General features: G+C 44.1%; 1 protein-coding gene across 4 annotated transcripts in view; it reads left to right on the plus strand.

Moving 5' to 3' along the window:
• Positions 1 to 26684, plus strand: part of LOC119966108 (DNA topoisomerase 2-beta-like) — a 221267-nt gene that overhangs the window by 57580 nt on the left and 137003 nt on the right. For all 4 annotated transcript variants that reach the window (XM_038797331.1, XM_038797332.1, XM_038797333.1 and 1 more), the window contains one exon: positions 23938 to 24150. In XM_038797331.1, coding sequence (XP_038653259.1) covers positions 23938 to 24150 — 213 coding nt within the window. The remainder of the gene's footprint in view (positions 1 to 23937; positions 24151 to 26684) is intronic.

Genomic DNA, 26684 nt, shown 5'->3' on the forward strand with positions numbered 1-26684 from the left:
TTATTCTCTCTACACCCCTACTGCACTTTACACAACTCTTTTAGATTCTATCTTTTCACACCTGGTTGCTCGCCCATCCACCCTTGCTTGTTCATACCCTCCCTTCTCTTACTTGTTTGCACCCTTTTCTTGTGCTTGCCCCTTCTCTTGCTTGCTTACAGCCTTCTCTTCTTTGTTTGCTCTCACCTTCCCTTGCTTGTTTGACGTCCTTTCTCTTGTTTACTCGTCCCCCTTTCTCTAGTTTGCTCGCCGCCCCCTTTCTCCAGCTTGCCCATTGCCTCCTTTACTTGCTTACTCACGTCCACGTCTCCTTTTTATAGTTTTCTCGCTGCCCTCTTCCCTGCTTGCTCCCTCCCCCTGCTCGCTGTGCCCCCCCGGTACCTGCTGGCTGACATGCCCCCTGTGCCCACTCGCTGGCACCTTCTGGATCTGCTCGCCGATGCCCCCCTCGGCTGCTTGCTGGCGCCCCCCCCCCGACCGCTAGCCGGCAACCACTGCGCCTGCCTGCTTGCACACCCCCTTCACTTGTCCTTCCATTCCCTTTGTTCATTGACTTGTGCAACTTGGATTTGCTTTTATAAAAGCATGGAAGGATGTGGATAAGTTGTCTTCTCCTGTCGGAGTTGCAATTATGTTATGTAGTGAAGCCCTGTACCATCAGCAAGTTAAATATGAAAGTAGCGGCCCTAAAATGACTACTGGCTGAGCAGGTAATCTCCTAAGGTAGGGATTTCTTAAAAATACATGCAAACTCTTTAAGCAGAAAGAAACCTGTTTGATCTCAGGATATGCAGTCAACCTGTGCCATCCAACATCTGCTCAAATTGAGTAATTAGGGTCACAGTAAAAATTGCCTTCAGCACAACCTTTTTCCTTTTCTGTAGTAGTCATCTTAGCAATATATTGATTCTGATTGATGCCAACCACCATGTGAAACGCAAGGATGTAACTTTTGGATCAGGATGTTTCTTATAAAAGACAATTTAAGTGCTGATCTAGAAATCACCTTTTAGGAGATTTATTTTGACCTGAATGAAACTTTCTCAGTAAATTTCAAATAACTGCCATACTTGTACAGCTTTGATTATAGGACCAAATCACTAAGTACCAGTCCTTGCCGGAAACATGAGATAGATACCCAGGTTCTGTACTGAGCTACTGATGAAACTTGATTTAAGTCTTGGGTCAAACCCTTTCCCTTTATAATGGGTAATCATAACATTTGAGTAAAAATAAGTCGTTAACTTTACTGAATATGGCATGAAGGATCGCATTTTTGGAATTCATTGTATTTACTTGATTGGAGCAATAGATCTGGTTTAAACTTAGTGTTTCTCTGTTTGTGGCAGATATACCTATTGGCCTTTTATGACTGTTGCTGAGTTTAATCGCTTTTGCAGCATCCTTAGTAGCTTTATCACATGAAGATTTGAGCCTGTAAATAGCAAGTACGATTAACTGCGTGTGGGAATCCGTTCTTTGACTCTAAATATTTTTAACCAATCTGATATTTATTATTTATACAAACTTGTTCTTACATGGCCCTTGAGAGCATGTCATCGTAACAGATTTATTTTTAAAAATGAAAACTTCTGTGCTTTTGCCCAACTTCAGAAATTAATTTTCACTTGTTTAATGATTAATTTACTTGGAGTGATCAGGCCTTTTGTCATGTATACCAGCAACCTTCATAGTTTTTATTTTAGAATAACATTTCTTGGGACTTTTATGTATTAAACGTGGGGGACTTCTGGTAATGGCAATGGAGTGAGTGGTCACACACAGTGCGGCTCTGGCTCAAATGCATTTATTTGAGCTCTTTTTACCCGTAAACTGGGGAATTTTGATGGGAAAGTGTAGCTGAAGGTGTGGAGTAGAAGTTCTGCCCGAGAGTGGCATGTCTGCTGGTTATCAGACCCGGCAGAAGAAAGTTAAAGACCTGCCCAAGGAACTGGAAGAGCTCTGTGGCGCAGCCACAATTGCAAAGGTGGCGGAGGGGGAAGGGTTGTCACATGCTGGAAAATCCCAGATGGACCAGTTGATGGCGTTCATCAGAAAGGAGTTCCGCCAGCAACGAAAGGAGATGCAGGAAAACTGAGCGAAGGCAATCGAAGGAGCGGTAGCACCCTTGAAAGGTTCGATGTAGAGGCGAGAAGTGCTTGGACGCACAGAGGTCACAGATCCGGGTGATGTCTGACCACCGTGATTGGGTGGTGACATTGGAGGTGAAGCTGAGGCTCCTGGGGGACCTTTGCAAGCTGCTAAGGGCAAAGGAAGAGAAGCAGGAAAATAGATCTAGAAGGCAGAATCTGCCTGAAATTGTGCTCGTCACGAGTGCTACGAGATATGTCTCAAGGATATTGGCGGGGCTGGTAGCGGAGGGGGTGGATAGAGCACACAGGTCTCTAAGGCAAGAAGCCAAGAGCGGGGGAGCCGCCATGGGCGGTGATTGTTAGACTCCTCAAGTTTGTGGGGATGGAGAAGATTCTGGAGTGAGCCAGGAAGAAGTGGAACTGTGAAGGGGGGGGGAAAGAATGTCCGAATTTATCAGGACATTGAAGAGGAGCTGGCGAAAAGGCATGCTGGGTTCAACAGGACCAAGGCAGCTCTCTAGCCAAGGCAGATCAAGTTTGGGGTGCTGTAGCCAGCGAAACTGTGGGAGACTTTTGAAGGCTGGGAGTACTATTTCGAAACCCCAGAGGAGGCCAATGACTTTATTAGAGATCATAAACTGGGGGAGAACTGAACGTTGATGGGAGATGGAGGTTTTGGAACAATGGAGTTCTGAAGATGTGGATAGTATGGGGGCCAGAGGTTGGGGGACTTTTTTCTTGGGTGAGGATTTTATTGTTGCGATTATTTGTTAAGGGGCAATAGGTTTGTAAGGGGGTGGGGCTTTCTGACCAGGCACCGCACTGACTGGAGGTTCGATCTAGCTCAAGGCAGGAACAGAGGCCGGGATGGAGGTTAGACTTGGGGCTTTTAGCAGGCAGGGGGTTCTGCGTTGAGGTGCAGTTGGTGATTAAGGTCTACGTGGAGCTGAACCAGAATAGGGAGGTATTGGCGGCCACATTCTGGGAGGCATTGAAGGTGGTGGTTTGGTGGGAAATTATCTCGTGCAAGGCGCATGGAGATAGGAGGAGGAGAGAGGAGTATGGACGATTATTGGATGAGATAGTTGAGGTTGACGGGGAATATTCGAGGGCCCCTACCATGGAGGGATTGCTGAAGAGAAAGAAGTTGTAGGGGCAGTACGATAGGCTGACGACGGGTAAAACTGTTGGGCAGCTGCGAGGGGTGAGAGGCGTGCAGTACAAATATGGAGAGAAAGAAGGTAGGCCGCGTCCAGAGAAACCCTGAGAGTACTGTTAGGGAAGGAGGAGGTCGTGTCGGAGCCGGGGAAGATAAATGAAGCGATCAGGGAGTACTATGAGAAAATGTATTGGGCCGATCCGGGGGTGAGGAAGGGATATGGAGCGGTTTCTGGACAGGCTGGAATTGTCACAGCTGGGTGAGGAGCAATTAGGGCTGAGAGAGGTGATGGAGAGCATAAAAGGGTGGAGAGCATGATGTCGGGGAAGGCCCTGGGGCCAGTTGATTACCTGACGGATTTCTATAAAGAGTTTGCGACAGAGTTGGCACCACATTAATTGGGGGCGTTTAGCGAACTGCTGGAGAAGGGGAAGCTGCCAGAGATACTGACACAGGTGACAATCACATTATTACAAAGAAAGGGGAGGACCTGCTAGAGTGTGGGTCATACAGGCCCATATCACTGTTGAATACAGATGTGAAAGTGTTGGCTAAGTTATTGGCGGGGAGGATGGAAGGATGCATTCCGGGGTTGGTTGCAGAGGACCAAACGGGATTTGTGAAGGGTAGGCAACTTTCCAGTAAAATTAAGTGGTTCCTAAAGTGATCATGACCCCGTCGAGGGGGCGAGTACCGGAAGTAGTGGTATCTATGGATGTGGAGAAGGCTTTCGACCGGATGGAGTGGCGGTACCTGTTGAGGTTCTGGGATAGCCGAAGTTTGGCGTGGGTGCGTCTGCAGTATGTGGTCGCGTTGGCGAGTGTACGCACAAACAAGATGAGTTCACAGGGCTTCAGGTTGCATAGAGGAACGAGGCTGTCACGCTGATGTTTGTGCTGGCGATAGAGCCCTTGGTGATGGCCCTTGGGGGGGGGGGGGTTAGCGGAGTGGCAGGGGATTACAAGGGGAGTAGGGAATACTGGGTGTCGCTGTATGCAAACGACCTGTTGCTGTTAGTCTCAGACCCGTTAAGAATTATGGGAGAGGTTCAGGGCCTTCTCGGGCTATAAATGGTGAAATTTGAAGTCGATATAAATCTGGAATTAAAAGTCGAATGATGACCATGAAACCATTGTCTTGTAAAAACCCATCTAGTTCACTAATGTCCTTCAGGGAAGGAAATCTGCCGCCTTTTCCCCGTCTGGCCTACATTAGCCACACAGCAATGCGGTTGACTCTTAACTGCCCCCCACTAAAATGGTCTAGCGAGGCCACGCAGTTCAAGGGTAATTGGGGATGGCCCAGCCAGACAAGTCCACATCCCAAGAACAAATAAAAACAAAATATAACCATGAGATTCAATTTACTTGTGGGGCTGAAAACAAACTGGCTAAACGTGGAGACTGACATGAATTTGAACCTCTCCAGCTCAGAACTGAACATCACCTCAGTGAAAGCAGTGTCATTCTCCCCATTAATTCTGATTATTTTTTTGCTGTCGCAAGCAAAAGCACATGAGGTGGGACCTGCAGAGGCCTAGGTGGTCTGAGGATGAAAAGGTTTGAGAGCCACTGATATAAAATTTTACAGGACAACCTAGTCATCTAATTTGTAGTACTGTCATTCCTCTACAAACCACCTGGTCTAATTTGTTAGGAAAGAGTTAATGTTCCCTAGTACTTTAATTGGGATTTTAGAATCCCCACAGTGCAGAAGGAGGCCATTCAGCCAACGGGTCTGCGCCGACACTCTGACAGAGCACTCCACCCAAGCCCACTTCCCCACACTATCCCAATAACCCCTTAACCTAACCTGCACATCCCTGGACACTTAAGGGCAATTTAGCGTGGTCAATCCATCTAACCTGTACATCTTTGGACTGTGGGAGGAAACCGAAGCACCCGGAGAAACTCGTGCAGACAAGGGAAGAATGTGCAAACCCCACAGCCACCTGAGGTCGGAATTGAACCCGGGTCCCTGACCCTGGGAGGCAGCAGTGCTAACCACTGTGTGGTTTTAATTGTTGAATAGACTGCACTTATTGTTTAATTGACTGTGCCAAATATAAAGGACCCACAGTTGGCACTGTGGTTTTGTTGAAGTGATCGCTGAACACAAAGAAGTCGGAGTCAAAGAAGTCCAGATGCTTTCTCATTCTTATTATTGGGGTAACATCGAAGTTTAACACAATTCTCTCCTGCTTGCTTCATATACCTTTAGTGTTCTTTTTCTCAAGGAACTATTTTAATTCTGGTTCTAAAAATATTTATGAACATTGCTTTATAAAAGAGCATCCTACGAAGGATCGCATGATGTGGGCACGGGAATAGCAGCATTTCTGTGGGCTCTGACGCTTGTCATTTTTAAATCCTTTTATCCTGTTTGCATGGCACATGCTTGCCTAATCTGGGAGTTAATGCTTCATAGTGATGTCCTGAGAAAATTTTTGGTTTGACTGTTGGAGAAAAAATGCAGAGGAATCCTAAGAAAGCTGGTGATACAAGGGAGCAGTTGGATGCCATGAGGTTGGAGCCATCTTCTCAATATGACATCCTAATCCTTGAGCGGGCTCTTGACGGAGCACGTTCAAAGGCATTGCAAATGATGACTGCGAACATGATCAGAGTAATGGATGACAAACTCAGCTTGCTAACACAGAATATAAGTGCTCATGAGATTGATGCAGCATACTAATAAAAGGCTCAATGAAATGGAGGAAAGAATCTTGAACATTGAAAATGTTGCTTCCTCAGCGGAAGCTCGCATTCAATCCTTGGAAGACCAGCTACCTGAAATGTCAGAAATTCTGGAGGATCTAGAGAACCGAGGCCGGAGGAAGAATGCCCAGGTCGACAGTCTGCCAGAAGGAGTGGAGGGTTAAGTTTTCTGAGAGCTGGCTACCACATTTCCTCAAGCTGGATGTTAAGGCTGGGCCTTTCATGTTGGAAAGAGCACATCATATCCTGTCTTTGAGGCCTAGGGACAATCAATGTCACAGGCCCATAATCATTCACTTTCACAACTTCAAAGATCGCTCGAAGATTCTGGAGGCGGTGAGGCCTGGCTGGACTTACCTCCTTGAGGGGGGAAATGGATCTCCTTTCGAGCCTTCGATTAAGTCAGAGGCAGCTGGAGTGAGTTATGCCCTGATTTATCTTGCGACTTTGAGGGTGATATCCGACAACTCTTAAGTGTCTCAATAATCTGGCTAGTGCCATGATCTTTCTAAAGACCATAGAAGGCAAAGATTTGGACTGACAGTCTGCAGCTCGCCTCCCTGTTAAAATGCCGTTTGTCTGATTGTATATTGTCATATCGTGTTAATAATTGGTCATTCTACTAAATGTTTTCCCAAGAACTCAGTGACCTTCATTTATGGTAGCTGTGTCGCTTGTTAATTATCTGTCATTTTCTCTTATTTCTATTTCTATGATAGGAATACTGTTTTTTGTTGTTGGGATCGTTTCATTAATCATGATAGAATCAACTGCTACCATTGCCATCAGGTGGGTGAAAGGTTTAGGTCTTCAAGGGTGGGCCCAAAATGCAGGAGGGACATTGGGCTCCCATGTCCTTGTTGGCTCTGTTCTTCAGCTCCTTTTTGAGGAGTATGTCTCCTGAGCACTTAATTTTAAAGTGAGACTAGGTGGGGTAGGCTTTCTTTGCCTCGATCAGTAGTTTTCGACCAGTAGTTTTGGTCAATTAAAATGTTCATCTCAAGATGGAGAATTGTGTGAAGGGTAAGGGGGTAGATATGTGATTGTTAAGGATCTTGTATATGGAGTATCTGTTTTGATAATGAATATGTATGGCCCTCCAATTAATTTCCCGGAGCTTGTTACTAAAGTCTTTATGGACTTTATGAAGTTGGCCTCAGCTAATTCTTTTGTGGGCGGGGAGTTTAATTGTCACTTAAATTCCTCGTTAATAAGCTCCCTGCAACAAGAAATCCCCCCACTCTTCAGGCAAGGGTGTTGCCGTTGGTTTGTGAGAAGTTGGGTGTAAGAATCCTTCCTGCTTATTTCCTTTGCTCACGTTTGTTTTATGTTATTTTATTACTTTGGTCTGTGGACCCATAATCGGGATATGCCTTTCAGCGGAATACGCAAGGTTGAAGCAGCCTGCTTACCAGGACATGTTCCCAGGTTTTGTATTTGGAAACGAGAAGTCAGACTCCTTGGCACTGAGTGGATCTTGGGTATCAGGTTTGGAGAAAGTTGGATCGATTGGTTGGCTTGCAGCCGGTGGTTGGCCAGGGAAGTGTTCTGCCCGACAATGGTCAGTGTTTGGTTCCTGTGCGATGCTTTCTGAGAGAACTGCGTTGAAGTGTTTAGACCTTGGAAGTGAAACAAACGTACTCTGTCTCTTGATTACTGAAGTGAAATAACTGCTTCATTGTTATGAAAGCAGTGAGTCCCCAGTACGTCCTTTGCTGTGAATTTGGAATGATAGACAATCTTACCAGAGGAAGCCATCTCAAGCCTAGAAGGAAGAAGTATCAAAACAAAAGTTGAACTTTGGAGAAACTCTAAACTGAAATCATCCCGGTGCATCAAAGATCTTTATCCTTTTATTAATATTTTCTTTATCTTCTCACCACCCTTTTCCCCAAGGTCGGAATCAAACCCGGGTCCCTGTGAGGCAGTAGTGCTAACCGTATCACCCTGACGTGTGGAAAGCTCTGTTTTCTGGAGATAAAGAATTCACATTTTTCTTAGCTCCTCATCAGTGTCATACTGAAATTGATTATTTCTTCAGCAATCCTACATATGGTATCTTCCTGTTCTGTAGGTAGCATTGTGTCTCTGACCATGCTCCTGTTTTCCTTAAGATTTTACTTGAAGGCCCTCCCACCATCTTAGGTCATGGTGTTTTGATGAGGCCTTGCTTAGGGATAAATCCTTTGCTAAGAACGATGGGAGTTTTTTTACTCTGTCTACTCCCTTTCTGAGTGACCCCCCACCACCCTCCATTTTCTGGGAGACTTGCAAGGTTGAGGGGTTAGTTATTTCCAGTACAGTCAACAAAACGCGTAGAGTACTTCAAAGTCAGCACCAGTTGGAAGTTAGATTGGCTGAAGCGGAGAGGTAATATGGGAGGAACCCCAACTGGCAGTTGTTGAGGGATATTAGTGCGGCTCGGACGGCACTTGATTCCTTGCTGATCCAGTGGCCTGAGAGGAGTTTTTAGTCTGCAAAGCAAAAATTGTATGAGTTCGGGAACAAGCTGAGTAAATGCTTTGCTTTCTTGACTAAGAAGAGGGCCGATTCTCTGCCTATCCTCTCTGTGCTAGATTCCAACCTAACAGTTTAATTAAAACTGAGGATATTTATAAGGCATTTAGGAATTTATTTCTCAGTTTTACAAGATGGGCCAGTCTGGAGACACATATGGAAGCTTCTTTTCTTCCCTCTAGCTTCCTACAGCATCGGAGGATCAACAGCTGGTCCTAAATGTTCCTATCTCTGCAAGGAGGTGGCTGTGGCCATTAGGGAGCTCCAGCTGGGTAAGGCCCCTGGGCCAGATGGTTTTGGGAGTGTGTTTTACAGGGGATTTAATGACTTGTTGATAAATCCATTAATTGGTTTCTACTCTCATTTGTTAGAGGCAGGTATGCTGCCACTGACACTTGGAGAAGCAAATATTTCTTTATGTGCTTCCTGTAGGCTAACTTTGCTCCTGAATGTTGATTTGAAATTATTATCTAAAGTGTTGGTGTGGCGTTTAGAGGGAATTCTCCTGTTGATCATCTGGGGGGCGGGGTGGTCAGGCTGCGTTCATAAAGGGTTGGACCTCTTGCAATAATGTCAGAAGGTTACTGAATGTTATCAAAATCTTCAAAAGCGGGTGTCAGATGGGTTAGTGATTTCCCTGGATGCAGAGAGAGTTCTTGAACAGGTGGAACTAATTTATACGTTGCGGAGATTTGGGTTGGGAGAGAAATATGTTAAGTGGATGCAGGTGCTCTATCAAAGACCCTTAGTTGCAGTGCTATTAATGCTTATAGATCTGAAAATTTTGGCCTTCAGAGAGGGACCAGGCAGGAGTGCCCCTCATCCTCCTTGCTGCATGGGCTATAGAGCCTTTTGGCGGAGGCGTTTTGACAGGAGCCTTTGGCTTTTGGGCTGTACAGTGGGGAGATGCAGAATAAGATCACGCTTTACATTGATGTGTTGCTATTTGTATTGTGGCTGGACATTTGGTTCCTGCTATTATTGATGCGATAGATAGATATAGCATTTGTTTCAGTTCTAAGATTAATTTGACCAATTCTGAGGCTATGCCTGTGGGAGGGTTGAGAGGTAGACTGCTCACCTTGCTAATTTCCCATTCAGGTGGTCCCCTTCAGCTTTTACCTATCTGGGTATTGTAATTACTCCTTTCTTTAGGCTACTCCACTGGACTAATTTACCTCAGTGGATTGCGTCTATTAGGTGGGACCCGTTGGTCCTCCCTACTGATATCATAGCTGGGTAGGATTGCATTGATTAAGATTAATTGGAGAGTTGGGCAGAGAAATGGCAGATGGAGTTCAATCCAGGCAAATGCGTGGTGATACATTTTGGAAGATCAAATTCAAGAGTGGACTATATGGTCAATGGAAGGTTCCTGGGGAAAATTGATGTACAGAGAGATCTGGGAGTTCAGGTCCATTGTACCCTGAAGGTGGCAACGCAGGTTGATAGAGTGGTCAAGAAGGCATATAGCATGCTTGCGGGGTATTGAGTACAAGAGTCGGCAGGTCATGTTACAGTTGTATAGGACTTTGGTTATCCACATTTGGAATACTGTGTGCAGTTCTGGTCGCCACATTACCAGAAGGATGTGGATGCTTTGGAGAGGGTGCAGAGGAGGTTCACCAGGATGTTGCCTGGTATGGAGGGGGCTAGCTATGAAGAAAGGTTGAGTAGATTAGGATTGTTTTCATTGGAAAGACGGAGGTTGAGGGGGGACCTGATTGAGGTCTACAAAATTATGAGAGGTATGGACAGGGTGGATAGCAACAAGCTTTTTCCAAGAGTGGGGGTGTTAGTTACAAGGTGTCACGATTTCAAAGTGAGAGGGGAAAGTTTAAGGGAGATGTGCGTGGAATGTTTTTTACGCAGAGGGTGGTGGGTGCCTGGAACGCTTTACTAGCGGAGGTGGTAGAGGCGGGCACGATAGCATCATTTAAGAGGCATCTAGACGGGTATATGAACGGGCGGGAACAGAGGGAAGTAGACCTTGGAAAATAGGAGACAGGTTTAGATAAAGGATCTGGCTGGGAGGGCCGAAGGGCCTGTTTCTGTGCTGTAATTTTCTTTGTAATATGTTGCCTCGATTGCTCGATCCTTTACAGATGTTGCCAATCATATTGTCTGCTAAGTTCATAAAGGAGATCACTGGAGTAATCAGCTTGTTCATATGGAATAAAAAGAAGCCTCATTTGAAGTTGGTTAAGTTGCAGCTCTCAGGTTCTCAGGGGGGATTGGGAGTGCCAAATATTAGAATGGACCAATTAGCCTCTTGAATTAGTTTCATAAGGGATTGGGTTAGAAAGGATCCCTCCTTCATTATGTTTGATATTGAGTTGGCATCTCCTTTACAGGCCTTGTTGTTTTCATAGAATTTATCATAGAATTTACAGTGCAGAAGGAGGCCATTCGGCCCATCGAGTCTGCACTGGCTCTTGGAAAGAGCACCCTACCCAAGATCAACACCGGCACCCTATCCCCATAACCCAGTAACCCCACCCAACACTAAGGGCAGTTTTGGACACTATGGACAATTTATCATGGCCAATCCACCTCACCTGCACATCTTTGGACTGTGGGAGGAAACCGGAGCACCCGGAGGAAACCCACGCACACACGGGAAGTATGTTCAGACTCTGCACAGACAGTGACCCAAGCCGGAATCTAACCTGGGTCCCTGGAGCTGTGAAGCAATTGTGCTATCCACAATGCTACCGTGCTGCAAAAAAGGGAACTTTAAATTGTGCTCTGCTAGGTATGAGAATCCTATAATTATTAACTCTATTAAAGTGCAGAGGATGATCCGTCAATTAGAAGGGAGATTTAAACTGACTTCCAACTCTCTCCCATTCAGAGCAACCCAGGCTTCCCACCAGGTCTTATGAACCATGGCTTCGATTATTGGAGAAATAGAGGCTGGGAAATGTGTTCGGTGGTGCCTCCTTGTCATCCTTTGAGCAGCTATGCCAACAGTTTGGCATCCCGTGAAACCCCTTTTTTAAGTATCTGCAAATTGGAGATTTTATCCTTAACAAGGCAATTATGCATCTTGACACTTCTATTTCCCCAGTGGAAAAAATCCTGACTTCTGTGGAGCCTAAACAGTTAATTGGCACGTTTTGTGATACCTTGTGTTCTAGATCCTGTGAGTATATTGGGTACCTTGCAGTCTTGGGGAAAGAGACTTGGCAACTGACATTGAGGAGGGGACATGGGGTAATATATGTGATTATGCCAATACAATTTTGGTATGTAACAAAATGAAGGAAATCCAGTTCAAGATATTGCACTGTTTGCACATTACACCAAGTTTGAGATACAAGTTTGATCCTGCTATTTCTCCGATGTGCCTAATATGTTTGGTAGTCGAGGGTGATTACATAGACTATGTATGGTCCTGATTCAAGATTCAATCCTTGGATCATAGAGGTTGTTTTCTATGGCACAGAAAAGGCCCTTTGGCTCATCATGTCTGTGCTGATCAAAAAACACTACCTAAGTATTCTTTTTTAGTATAAATTTAGGTACCCAATTATTTCTTTTCCAATTAAGGGGCAATTTGGTGTGGCCAGCCCACCTAACTTGCACATCTTTGGGTTGTGGGGATGAAACTCATGCAGACACGGGGAGAATGAGCAAATTCCACACGGACAGTGACCCGGGTGGGGATGCGAACCCTCAGTCTCCTCTGCTCCAAGGAAACCAATCCCAGTCTGTCCAATCTCTCTTGATAGCTAAAACTGTCCAGCCCAAGCAACATCCTGATAAATCTCCTCTGCACACTGTCCAGTGTTGTCACATCCCTCCTATATTATGGATTTCAAAACTGCACACAATATTCTAGATATGGCCTAACCAACATTTTACACAGTTCCAGCATAACCTCCCTGCTCTAAAGCTCTATGCCTGGTTCATCAAGACAAGTATGCCATATTTGGATTTGTTTTTTTTTGTCACGTGTACCGAGGTACAGTGAAAAGTATTGTTCTGCGTACAGTCCAGACAGATCGTTCCATACATGAAAAATATAGGACATACGATAAATGCACAATGTAAATACATAGGCATAGACATCGGGTGAAGCATACGGAGTGTACTACTCTGTACGGAAGATGCGTGGAGAGATCAGTTCAGTCCATAAGAGTGTTGTTTCGGAGTCTAGTAACAGAGGGGAAGAAGTGGTTTTTGAATCTGTTCGTTCGTGTTCTTTGACTTTTGTATCTCCTGCCCGATGGAAGAGGTTGGAAGAGAGAATAACCCGGGTGAGAGGGCTCTTTGATTATGCTGCCTGCTTTCCAAGGCAGTGGGAGGTGTAGACCAAGTCAATGGATGGGAGGCAGGTTTGTGTGATGGACTGGGCTGTGTTCACGAATCTTTGTAGTTTCTTATGGGTTTGGGCCGAGCAGTTACCATAAAAGGCTGTGATGCAGCCAGATAGAGTGCATCTGTAAAAATTGGGAGGAGTGTATATGGACATGCCAAATTTCCTCAGTTTCCTGAGGAAGTATAGGTGCTTTCTTGGTCGTAGCGTCGACATGGGTAGAGCAGGACAGATTGTTGGTGATGTGCATAGCTAGGAATTTGAAGCTGTCAACCATCTCCACCTCAACCATTGATGCAGGCAGGGATATGTACGATACCTTGCTTCCTGAAGTCAGCTGACCAGCTCCTTAGTTTTGCTGATGTTGAGGGACAGATTGTTGTCGTTGCACCACACTCTACTAGGTTCTCTATCTCTCTCCTGTACTCTGACTCATCGTTGTTCGAGATCCAACCCACGATGGTCGTGTCATCAGCAAACCTGTAGCTGGAGTTGGAGCCAGGTTTTGCCACAGTCTTGTTTGTATAGGGCGTGTAGTCGGGGGTTAAGTACGCAGCCTTGTGGGGCCCCGATATTAAGGACTGTCGTGGAGGATATGTTTATCCTTTCTGATTTTGGGCTATGGGTCAGGAGGTAGTGTCTGCTGTGAACCGGTTGTGGCGGTATGCTGCCTTAACCACAGTATCTACCTGCCCTGCTACCTTAAGAGACCAGTGTACATGCACACCAAGGTCCCTCTGATCCTCTGTGCTTCCCAGGATCCCTTGGCGACCAGAATTGAACACTACATTCCACGTGCAGCCTAACTAATGTTCTATACAGCTGCAACATGACTTGTCAGTTTTTAAACTCACTGCCCCGGCCAATGAAGGCAAGTATGCCGTATGCCGTCTTGACTACCTTCTCCATCTGCTTTCAGTGACCTGTGTATTTGTACACCCAGATCCTTCTGCCTATCAATACCCTTAAGGGTTCTACCATTTATAGTATATTTCCTATTTGTATTGGACCTTCCAAAATGCATTACCTCACATTTGTCCGTATTAAATTCCATCTGCCATCTCTCCGTCCAAGTCTCTAACTGATCTATATCCTCTGACGGTCCTCATCACTATCCACAATTCTACCAACCTTTGTGTTGTCCGCAAATTTACTAATCAAACCAGTTACATTTTCCTCAATCATATTTATTTATATATATATATATTACAAACAGCAAAGGTACCAGCACTGATCCCTGAGGAGCACCAGACACAGCCCTCCATTTGGAAATGCACCCTACTACTGCTACCCCCTGTCTTCTATGACCGAGCCAGTTCTGTATCCATCTTGCCAGCTCACCTCTGATCCCATGCAACTTCACCTTCTGTACCAGTCTGCCATGAGGGACCTTGTCAAAGCCTTACTGAATTCCATGTAGACAACATCCACTGCCCTACCCTCATCTTTGTCACTTCCTCGAAAAACTCGATCAAGTTAATGAGTCACGATCTCCCCTTCATAAAACCATGCTGCCTCTCATTCTACCATGTTTGTATGGCTTTAACCTCTTTCCCCCACCCCCAACTCTTTGATTGATCTGTTGTGCAATTAGAGGCACTAGTTCTCAAGGCCCATAGTTTTGAAATGATCCTGTCTTTCTCTGTTCTTATGTTTGCAGTAATAATTGTTCCGTACTGTACTAGTTGTGTTTTGAAAGTTGCTGCGTTATCTGTAAAAATGATAAAACTCTAATAAAAACATATTAAAAAAGAGCATCCCATGTGTTCTAATCACCTACTGTATAAATGGTTTTAATAAGCTTCCTCTTCCCTTTATTATTCATAAACCTGTATCTTGCTACAATGTAACTACTGAAACTATTTCTGTGCTTTTTGCATAAAGCCTGCCAAGATTGTGAAGTTTATCAGATCCTGAATTTTCGTGCCTCCAGTTTAAAATATAAATATCCTAAGTTCTTGATTTGCTTATTAGAGACTAATATCTTTTAAAAAGAGATTTGAATTCCCAGTGACAAACTCTCACACAAGATGTTACATTTTTTTGAGACTTTTACTGTTACAAATACACTAAAAGTAACATCACCTAAATAACTGATACTTTAAACTACAGAAAATACATCTTCCCTTTAACTTCTTGACATGACTGAAAACCCCGCCATGTATTTATACTTTATATCACATTCTCTGCAGAATGGTAGTCTTTACAGAACACAATCCAAAATTACTCCCGAATAAATTAATATAGTAGACTACTGCAATCGTGAGGAAGTAATTTACAAGGACTGACAAAAGGCCAGGAGATTTTGAGGACAAATGTATATTATTAGGCCGATAAATATGAATCATCACAAACTATTGAAATGGCCAGGCTATTACAAGACCTGTACAGTGCACCATCAGAGGTCGGAGCTGGAGAGCTGCATAACCAGGGCAACATTGACATGTAGAGATGAATATTGTGAAAAGATGAGAAAACTGAGGTGGTGGATGGAGTGTGCAACTACCCAAATGCATATTCATTTACTGACGCCAGATTCTGCCTATCAATGTGGAAAGAAATTAAATATCTGAAGGAAGAGACAGCTAGAAATGAAGGCTTGGAGTGAAACAGAATTAAACGACTTAATGAGAATTGCCACTCGACTCAAATATATGAGATTCATCATAATGTATGGCATGTACTTTTTGGGAAAGGGGTATGTTGTAAAACTTTTATCTAGATAAGTGGTTAGCTTAGTGTAGGAATAATACTGCCTTCATAAATTACTGGCAACACTTTCAAAATTTAAAGAACTGGTACAGGAGAGACCAACTGCTTCTAAGCTAAGTAGGAAGAAAGAAGCTTGTAACGAACGAGGCTTGAGGCAGCAATTGAGAATCGTTAAAATTAGATGCACGAGGAGTGGGGTAATGGGGTGAGGGAGGAGGCATGGAAAGAACAATTATTGGTAAGACCATTAGCAGAGAACAAGTTCATCAGCTAGTGAGAACACCTTTTTAAATACAATATTGTTATGGATGCAGGATAAATGCATTCAAGAAAAAATAAACTCAAGAAACAAATATGACCTTAAATTCATTAACAAACAAATTAAATTAAATAAGGATGGTAAAATGACCTCCAAATTTCATTAGGGAAAAGGAGAAGCAGTTCCTAGCTTCTTGAAGTGCAGAAGGTGATAATTTAGATTTAGATTTATTGGCACGTGTACCAAGGCACAGTGAAAAGTATTATTCTGCATACAGTCCAGGCAGATTGCTGCATACATGAAAAACATAGAACATACGATAAAAATATGAGGATACGTAACGAAAATACATAAACATAGATAGCGGGTGGGTGGCACGGTGGTGCAGTGGTTAGCACTGCTGCCTGTGACGCTGAGGACCAAGGTTTGCATATTTTCCCCGTGTCTGCGTGGTTTCACCCCCTCAACCCAAAGATGTGCATGGCAGATGGATTGGCAACTCTAAATTGCCGCATAATTGGAAAAAGAAAATAATTGGGTATTCTAAATTTATATTAAAAAACCCATAGATAACGGTCGAAGTATACGGTGTGTATATAGTGCTACAACTGTAGAGACGCTGCGTGGAAAGATCAGTTCAGTCCATAAGAATCATAGAATTTATAGTGCAGAAGGAGGCCATTCGGCCCATCGAGTCTGCACCGGCCTTTGTTAGCTCTGAGGAGAGGTTGAATAAACTCGGATTGGTTTTGTTGGAAAGATGGAAGCTGTGGGGAGCCCTGATTGAGATCTACAAAATTGTGAGAGGTACAGACAGGGTAAATAGTCAGAAGCTTTTTCCTAGGGTGGAAGACTCGATTACAAGGGGGCACAGGTTTAAGGGGCTGGATTCTCCGCTCCCCGATGCTGAAAACACGTTCGGTGACGGGCGGAGAATCCGTTTTGGCACCGAAATCGGAAGCGGCGCCAGCTTTCAAATTCTCTTCCCCCCCACCCCCCCTCCCTGAAAATCGTTGTACTTGTGGAATATGCTGCGCCGAGTATCCACCGCCTCAGGACGTTGTCTGAGCTCTGCTCCATGATGCTCGGTTGCTGACCGGCCGAGTTCCCGGCGGCGTCGTTCTCTCATGGTCCCACCGCCCGGGATCCTCCCGTGGCGGCTGCGGACTCAGTCGGGGGCAGGCCATTCGACAGGTGGGGGGTGGGCTTCTTTGGGAGCTGGGGGCAATGTGGGTGGGTGGTCCGGGGCTCGCGAGTGGCCGATATGGGGCACTATTTTGCCGATCCAGGGTACTATTTTGCTGAGTCCACCATGGAGCATGTTGCAGCCACTGGAGGCTGCCGCCGTGCGCATGAGGGGCCTCGGACCCGGAAGTGCGGGAGTTGCGAGCTCTACGACAGCTGCCTGCTAGCTCCCAGGAAAACGGGGACTCTGTGGCCTTTTATCGCCAGTTTTCCTTGAGTAAAAGACTACAGTTTTCCCGACGGCTTGGGGACACAGTCGCAAAAACGGGAGAATCCAGCCCAAGATGAGAGAGGGAAATGTGCGGGAGAAAGTTTTTCAGTCAGAGGGTGGTGGGGGTGCCTGCAACGCGTTGCCGATGGAGGCAGGCACGATAGCAACATTTAAGATGTATCTTGATAGACTCATGAACGGACGGGGAATGGAGAGATGCAGATCATTTGGGCAATGAGTTGTAAGATTGGTGCAGGCTTTACTCCCAATCCAATAACACATTGATTTTAAAATTCTCATCTTTGTTTTCAAATCCTTCCATAGCTGCATCCCTCCCTGTCTTTGTTACCTCCTGAAACAATTCAAGATCTGTACTCATCCAGCTCTGACCCCTTCCATATCTCAGACTTTAATTTTTCCATTATTGCCAGCGTTGTGTGCGTTTAGATCAGAATGTGTTTTCACTCCTTTTTTAAAATAAATTTATTGTACCCAATTCATTATTCTTCCAATTAAGGGGCAATGTAGCGTGGCCAATCGACCTAGACTGCACATCTTTGGGTTGTGCGGTCGAAACCCATGCAAACACAGGGCGAATGTGCAAACTCCACACGGACAGTGACCCAGAGCCGGGATCGAACCTGGGACCTCGGCGCCGTAAGGCAGCAGGGCTAACCCACTGCGCCACTGTGCTGCTCTGTATTTCACTCCTAAACCTCTCTGCCTCTCTTGCCTAAGAGACACCTGCCAGATTTACCTTTTTTGAAGTTCTGTGCCACAAAATGTTGGGATATTTTACAGCCTTCTTTCATTAGCATCAATAATTCGCCTATCTGGGAGTACCAGATTTTGGAATAAAGAATCAAATTCTAAGGCCATGCCAAATATTTCCTTCAGTTCTTTAAACCAGACCGGTGGAATTTCATTTTGACATAGGACAACACACAGTGCATGTAGTCTCCCTTCACTACCTTGCACTTTTGGCACAATGCAGATATATCGGGGTCAAACCTGTGTATCAAGCTTTGTGTAATATGTAGACAGTGTAATATTTTGAACTGAGTCCCCTTTATTCAATTACAGACTGAAATTTTATTGGCGTTTATTGGCATTTTCCCACATGTTACCTCAGGTCTCCTAATCAATACTGGCTGCAACGTCTTTTTCCCAAGACCACAGTGATTCTAATATATTCGCACAGGATCTAGAACACAAAGTGCCATAAAATTTGCTGATTAATTGCTTCGGTTTGACAGAGATCAGAATTGTTTTCCACCGGGGTAACAGAAACCTCCAGATGCCTGTTGTCATTTTAAGGATTAAGTCTTCAAGTTGCAGGCATATCCCGAGAAACTCATTTTTTATATCAAATTGTTCGCATAGCTGCTCAAAAGATGACCAGGAAGCACCATTAAACATGTCACCCAATCTACAAATATCTTTATCTCTCCAGATATCGAATCCATGGTCCATAAGACCTGGTGAAAAATCCGGGTTGCCCTGAATGGGAGAAAGAGAGGAAGTTAATTTTGAACTCCCTGCCATCTGATGGGCCACCCTCCATGCTCCAGAGTGTTGATAATTATAGGATTTTCGCACTTGACAGACCCAGCCTTGTAATTCCTGTAAAACAATAGGGCCTGTAAGGAGTATACAGACTGACCTGCTTCAACATCGAGCCAAAAGGAGGAGGGGTCTCTCTGACCCATTCCCTTGTGAATCTAAGATGAGAGGCTAATTGATACATTTTAATATTGAGCACCCCTAACCACCTCCACCCCCACTCCCTCTCTTTTTGAGCCATACGAGCTGCAGCTTAACCAACTTCAAGTAAGGCTTCTTTTTGTTCCATATAAATGAGCTGAGTATCCCATTGATTGCCTTTAAGTTTCTAAAATACAACTAGATTGGCAGCATCTATAAAAGACTAAAGACTTACCAGGGGTAAGCAATAGGGCACAGGTCTCTGGCACAGAGTCTGTCCCTGTTGCTCAGAAGGGAAGGGAGAAGAGGAACAGAGGACTTGTCATTGGGGACTCCATAGTTAGAGGAACAGACAGGAGGTTCTGTGGGAACGAAAGAGACTCACGGTTGGTGTGTTGCCTCCCAGGTGCCAGGGTTCGTGATGTCTCTGATCGTGATTTTGGGATCCTTAAGGGGGAGGGGGAGCAGCCCCAAGTCGTGGTCCACATAGGTACCAACGACATAGGTAGGAAGAGAGATGGGGACTTGAGACAGAAATTCAGGGAGCTAGGGTGGAAGCTGAGAGCTAGAACAAACAGAGTTGTTATCTCTGGGTTGTTACCCGTGCCACGTGCTAGCGAAGTGAGAAATAAGGAGAGAGAGGAGTTGAACACTTGGCTACAGGGATGGTGCAGGAGGGAGGGTTTTGGTTTGCTGGATAATTGGGGCTCATTCTGGGGTAGGTGGGACCTCTACAAACAGGATGGTCTTCACCTGAACCAGAGGGGTACCGATATCCTGGGGGGGGAGATTTGCTAGTGCTCTTCGGGGGGGTTTAAACTAATTCAGCAGGGGGATGGGAACCTAAATTGTAGTCCCAGTGTACAGGATGTTGAGAGTAGTGAGGTCAGGGATAGGGTTAAAAGTTCGAAAGAGGGCACCGGCAAGCAAGACGCTGGTTTGAAGTGTGTCTACTTCAACGCCAGGAGCATCCGGAATAAGGTGGGTGAACTTGCAGCATGGGTTGGTAGCTGGGCTCTCGATGTTGTGGTGATTTTGGAGACATGGGTAGAGCAGGGACAGGAATGGTTGTTGCAGGTTCCAGGATTTAGATGTTTCTGTAAGAACAGAGAAGATGGTAAAAGAGGGGGGGGGTGTGGCATTGTTAATCAAGGAAAGTATTACGGCGGTAGAAAGGACGTTTGAGGACTCGTCTACTGAGGTAGTATGGGCCGAGATTAGGAACAGGAGAGGAGAGGTCACCCTGTTGGGAGTTGTCTATAGACCTCCGAATAGTTCCAGAGATGTAGAGGAAAGGATTGCAAAGATGATTCTTGACAGGAGCGAGAGTAACAGGGTAGTTGTTATGGGGGACTTTAACTTTCCAAATATTGACTGGAAATACTATAGTTCGAGTACTATAGATGGGTCAGTTTTTGTACAGTGTGTGCAGGAGGGTTTTCTGACACAGTATGTAGACAGGCCAACAAGGGGCAAGGCCACATTGGATTTGGTACTGGGTAATGAACCCGGCCAGGTGTTAGATTTAGATGTAGGTGAGCACTTTGGTGATAGTGATCACAACTCGGTTATGTTTACTTTAGCAATGGGCAGGGATAGGTATATACCGCATGACAAGAATTATAGCTGGGGGAAAGGCAATTATGATGCTATTCGGCAAGATTTAGGATGTGTAGGATGGGGAAGGAAACTGCAGGGGATGGGTACAATCGAAATGTGGAGCTTTTTCAAGGAACAGCTACTGCGTGTCCTTGATAAGTATGTACCTGTCAGGCAGGGAGGAAGTTGTCGAGCAAGGGAACCGTGGTTTACTAAGGAAGTTGAAGCACTTGTCAAGAGGAAGAAGAAGGCTTATGTTAGGATGAGACATGAAGGCTCAGTTAGGGCACTTGAGAGTTACAAGTTAGCCAGGAAGGACCTAAAGGGAGAGTTAAGAAGAGCGAGGAGAGGACACGAAAAGTCGTTGGTGGATAGGATCAAGGAAAACCCTAAGGCTTTCTATAGGTATATCAGGAACAAAAGAATGACTAGAGTAAGATTAGGGCCAATCAAGGATAGTAGTGGAAAGTTGTGTGTGGAATCAGAGGACATAGGGGAAGCGTTAAATGGATATTTTTCATCAGTGTTTACACTGGAGAAAGACAATGTTGTCGAGGAGAATACTCAGGTTCAGTCGACCAGGCTAGATGGAATTGAGGTTCAAAAGGAAGAGGTGTTAGCAATTTTGGAAAATGTCAAAATAGATAAGTCCCCTGGGCCAGATGGGATTTATCCTAGGATTCTCTCGGAAGCCAGGGAGGAGATTGCAGAGCCTTTGTCCTTGATCTTTATGTCGTCTTTGTCGACAGGAATAGTGCCGGAATACTGGAGGATAGCAAATGTTGTCCCCTTGTTCAAGAAGGGGAGTAGAGACAACCTTGGTAATTATAGACCTGTGAGCCTTACTTCGGTTGTGGGTAAAATGTTGGAAAAGGTTATAAGAGATAGGGTTTATAGTCATCTTGAAAAGAACAAGTTGATTAGCGATAGTCAACACGGTTTTGTGAAGGGTAGGTCATGCCTCACAAACCTTATTGAGTTTTTTGAGAAGGTGACCAAACAGGTGGATCAGGGTAAAGCGGTTGATGTGGTGTATATGGATTTCAGTAAGGCGTTTGATAAGGTTCCCCATGGTAGGCTATTGCAGAAAATAAGGAAGTATGGGATTGAAGGTGATTTAGCGGTTTGGATCAGTAATTGGCTAGCTGAAAGAAGACAGAGGGTGGTGGTTGATGGCAAATGTTCATCCTGGAGTTCAGTTACTAGTGGTGTACCGCAAGGATCTGTTTTGGGGCCACTGCTGTTTGTCATTTTTATAAATGACCTGGAAGAGGGTGTAGAAGGATGGGTTAGTAAATTTGCAGATGACACGAAGGTCGGTGGAGTTGTGGATAGTGCTGAAGGATGTTATAGGATACAGAGGGACATAGATAAGCTGCAGAGCTGGCAGATGGAGTTTAATGCGGAAAAGTGTGAGGTGGTTCACTTTGGAAGGAGTAACAGGAATGCAGAGTACTGGGCTAATGGCAAGATTCTTGGTAGTGTAGATGAACAGAGAGATCTCGGCATCCAGGTACATAAATCCCTGAAAGTTGCCACCCAGGTTAATAGGGCTGTAAAGAAGGCATATGGTGTGCTAGCCTTTATCAGCAGGGGGATTGAGTTTCGGAGCCACAAGGTCATGCTGCAGCTGTACATAACTCTAGTGCGGCCGCACCTGGAGTACTGCGTGCAGTTCTGGTCACCACATTATAGGAAGGATGTGGAAGCTTTGGAAAGGGTTCAGAGGAGATTTACTAGGATGTTGCCTGGTATGGAGGGAAGGTCTTACGAGGAAAGGCTCAGGGAATTGAGGTTGTTTTCGTTAGAGAGGAGAAGGCTGAGAGGTGACTTAATAGAGACATATAAGATAGTCAGAGGGTTAGATAGGGTGGACAGTGAGAGTCTTTTTCCTCGGATGGTGATGACCAACACGAGGGGACATAGCTTTAAATTGAGGGGTGATAGATATAGGACAGATGTCAGAGGCAGTTTCTTTACTCAGAGAGTAGTAGGGGTGTGGAACGCCTTGCCTGTAACAGTAGTAGACTCGCCAACTTTAAGGGCATTTAAGTGGTCACTGGTTAGACATATGGATGAAAATGGAATAGTGTAGGTCAGATAGGCTTCAGATGGTTTCACAGGTCGGCGCAACATCGAGGGCCAAAGGGCCCGTACTGCGCTGTAGTGTTCTATGTTCTATGTTCTAAAGGATAAAATAACCTTGGCAACACATTCTTCTTATCGCTATCCTGCCCCACCACGATATCGACAAGGAGGGCCAATGGTGCAGGTCCCACTTAATAAACGCAATTAACGGGAGGAAGTTTGCCCCATAAACTGTTCATAGGAGAGGGTATCCACAATAACCAAATAAGGGGAGCCCCACCTAAGTGAAAAATGAACAAAGTCTCAGACTTGGTAAAATTGACTTTGTAACCGGACAAGAGGCTAGATCATCCTACCACGTCAATGAATAGCAGGGACAGAAACGTCCGATTTAGAAACAAATAGCAACACCTCATTTGCATACATTTAATAATCTCCTGATATTGTTACATGATTTCTGGCTTTTACGAACCTAGTCTGATCGCCCTGGATGATCAAAGGGAGAATCCCGTCCAGGCTACCACAAATCTACATTTAGGAGTGAAATTGGCTTATAGGATGCACACACTTCAGGATTCTTGCCTGCCTTCAGAATTGAAGAAATATTTTCTTCTCGGAACATCTGCGGCAGCAGATCTGCTTCAACTGAGTGACTATACATCCTAATCAGCGGATCTATTTGCAATTTTTAAAATTCCTTGTAATACTCAAACCCAAAGCTATTAGGACCTGTGGTCCTACCAGGCAAGAGCCACTTCCCCTTTAGAAATAGGAGCATTCAGGACCAACCTTTGGTCCTCAGATTGTTGGGAGGTGAAGAGAAGAGAAGAAGCACTCCATAAATGTTGCTGCATCCCCACAGACTGGTCTGTTTTTATAAATCAACAAAAAAACCCTTAAATGTTTTGTTGGTATCCTGTGTTTTAATCATTCTCTTACCCTTGGAATCTACGACTGGGCCTTATAGTTAGCCCTCTTTTTTCTAAGAAAGGCCAGGTATCTACAAGGCTTGTTTCTAAACTCATATAACTTTTGTCTTGCAAACGAAAAGCTCCTCTCAGCCTGCTGAGTCAGCAAGGGGTCCAGCATCGTTCGAATTGCATGTGTGTGGATCCTTTTACATTTATGCCTTTAATCGTGGATGAGAGATCATCTGTAATTGCTAAACTATAAACAATATGCAAAATGACTTTGCAATCATGTTAGAAATGTGTGCAAAATAAAAACAGCAATATTTGTTAAATTTAATACCTAAGCTATGAATGAGATGGAATTTAACAAAACTTCAAGTATTTATGTTTTCTTTAAACAGACATGGACAAATAATATGAACAAATCATCTGATCCGAAGATAAAGTACTTTGATGGTGATGATTATACATGTATTACATTCCAACCTGATCTGTCAAAATTCAAGATGGAAAAACTAGATAAAGATATAGTGGCACTCTTAACACGAAGAGCTTATGATGTAGCTGGGTCGTGTAAGGGAGTCAAAGTCATGTTCAATGGAAAGAAACTGCCAGTAAGTTGTTTTTTTAATATATATATATATATATATATAGATTTGTTTAAATTACTTGTAGGATGTTTAGAGGCATGTTTAGAGGCAATCAGTAGATCAGGTGTATTAACATTTTGCTTCCAACTGAAAGATCTATATTTTTAAACTACGTTTTTGCCGAATGTTAAAATTACCTTTAGTTTATTTTCTTTTTTTGTGCCTTGAAGAAATATCCTAGACTATGGAATCTACATGTAACATTTAAAGTATGCAAGAGTGGGCTGGGAGGACTGGTTTATATTGTTTTCAGTTGGCGAATTGACCTGTGCTAAATAATCCACTGCAACGTTTTTGCTAAAATGCTAATTTGAGAAGAGATTACATTTCCAAACCTGTGCCTTTTCGGGGGGTGGTGCTTTCAGCATTCTGTTCTAAGTTTGTCTCTTATGAGCTGTTGCGTGGTGTAGAAGGGAATTGTTTCCATAGAGAATAAAACTGGCATAGTTGATCTCCATCATGTATAAATTGCAAACACGTTGACCAATCATGGAGAGGGATACATCAGCCCCTCCAGTTAAAGGACAGGTGACAATGGGGTGAAGAACATTAATAGCACAAGTTTAAAATTTAACTTTTCTGAGCTAAATTTTGTTGAATGCCAGATTTCCAAAACTGTAGTTAAACCGCATATTTTCCTCCTGGTTAGCAAAAGCAATTATGAGTGGATCTCCTGTAGAGTTAGCCAAAGGCATATTGTCTCCATCTTAGCTGTTTCTATTGCCTAAATGTTGTTGCTTACTGTTTTTCTCTCTATCTCTTTGTTTTGCTTCTTCCTTTTCTGCTGTCTTTTCCTTTTTGGGTGTGCGTTGCATCATAATGAGGAAGTGAATGCAAGTCATGAGACATTGGGCAGGTAAAGGGAACATGAACTTACAGGTGCAGATTGGCTGGTGAGGTGCTAGGGTTAGGGTGCAGGAGATCACTGGAAGGAATCCTCTATATCAAATTCTGCAGTTCTACACCTCCTTGAGTTTCCCCACTCATCCATTATATCACCATTACTTATTCCAGGGGTTCCCAAAATGGGCTTCTGTGGGACTCCCCCAGGTGATCTATGGTCAGTTTGGCCGGGACCCCGGGGAGGGGGAGCAGGAAGAGAGGGGAGGGCGGGGGTAGAAGAGCCAGGACTGGAGGGAGGCCTCGGGAAGAGCCAGGTCTAGAGCAGGTTGGGGTTGAAGGGGGGGTTTCTGAGAGCAGGGAGATTGTATAATGGTGTGAGTGGGTGCTCCCATTAAAAATGACAAAAAGTTAAACGGAAGTATTCTTGAATAACAGAACTTTTCATTATAAAAATGTGGACACATATAAGGTATAGAAACAACTTTCAAGTTGGGTTTTGTGTGTTTGTGCCTATTGAGCAGTAATATTGTGGATGAATCCTTCAATAAGAATATTTCTCTGGGTTCCTTCGGTACTCTTGGGAGATCAAAAGGGTTCCCTGGATGGAACACTTTGGCGACACCTGATTTATCCCATATGCTGCTGTGCCCTTCTCTAATGTGCCTCACTATTATTGTGTTCTGCTCAATCACTGGCTCCTCACCATATATCATTACCTATCATTGCTTAGATTTGCTTTTCACCTTATTCAAGATGTGACACCAGTGATCACACTTAAGTTAGTTTAGGATACTTTAGTCAGTGAATGAGGACTTCATTATACAAAATAGTACTTTTCCCATTCTCTAAAAATGTGTGTCATGTAGAAAAATGATTTATTTCCCCAATGCTGGCATTTTTCACCTGGAGTATAAATGTTAACAAAAAAAAAATCATCTCTTTAAATCCGTCAGCATTTTCCTAATATTGGTTAAAAAATAAGTTGATTTTAACTACATTAGACTCTTAAAAAAATATACATATAGGTTCAAACTCCATTTTTTTGTAATACTGTCAAATTAGCAATTTCTATCTGAATCAAATAGGAATAATGGCATTTGCTAAGACATGGGTTATGAGATAGAACATTACAGCGCAGTACAGGCCCTTCGGCCCACGATGTTGCACCGTCCTGTGAAACCCTTCTAAAGTCCCTCTACACTATTATTGTAGTGTATCAACGAGATGTTGATTCTCGTCAGGAAAGAGCTGCTGGGAATGTCTTTGCACGTTAGACGCTAGCACAGCTGATGCCCATTTTCAAAGAGGGTAACAAATAACTACAGTTTTGTCAGCTTCTCATTCATAGCTAGTAAAATAATTGCACCTGTTATCAGTAATATTTACAAATGGTTCAATGATCATAACCCAGTAAAATGACAACTAACACATTCAGAAATGGACACTTTGCCTTCCCAAACTCCTTGAATGTGTTTTGAGAAGATAACTGGGCAGATTGTTTAAAAGCCATTCAATGTGGTATACCTGGCTTGAAAATAAAGACTTGCATTTATATTATATAATGTCTTTCTTGATCACTGGATGTTTCACAGCACTTTCCAGTCAAATAATTATATTCTAGATGTTGTAATGTATGAAATGTGGTAGCTAATTTG

Source organism: Scyliorhinus canicula, chromosome 5 (genome assembly GCF_902713615.1).
Source record: "Scyliorhinus canicula chromosome 5, sScyCan1.1, whole genome shotgun sequence".
Lineage (NCBI taxonomy): Eukaryota > Metazoa > Chordata > Chondrichthyes > Carcharhiniformes > Scyliorhinidae > Scyliorhinus > Scyliorhinus canicula.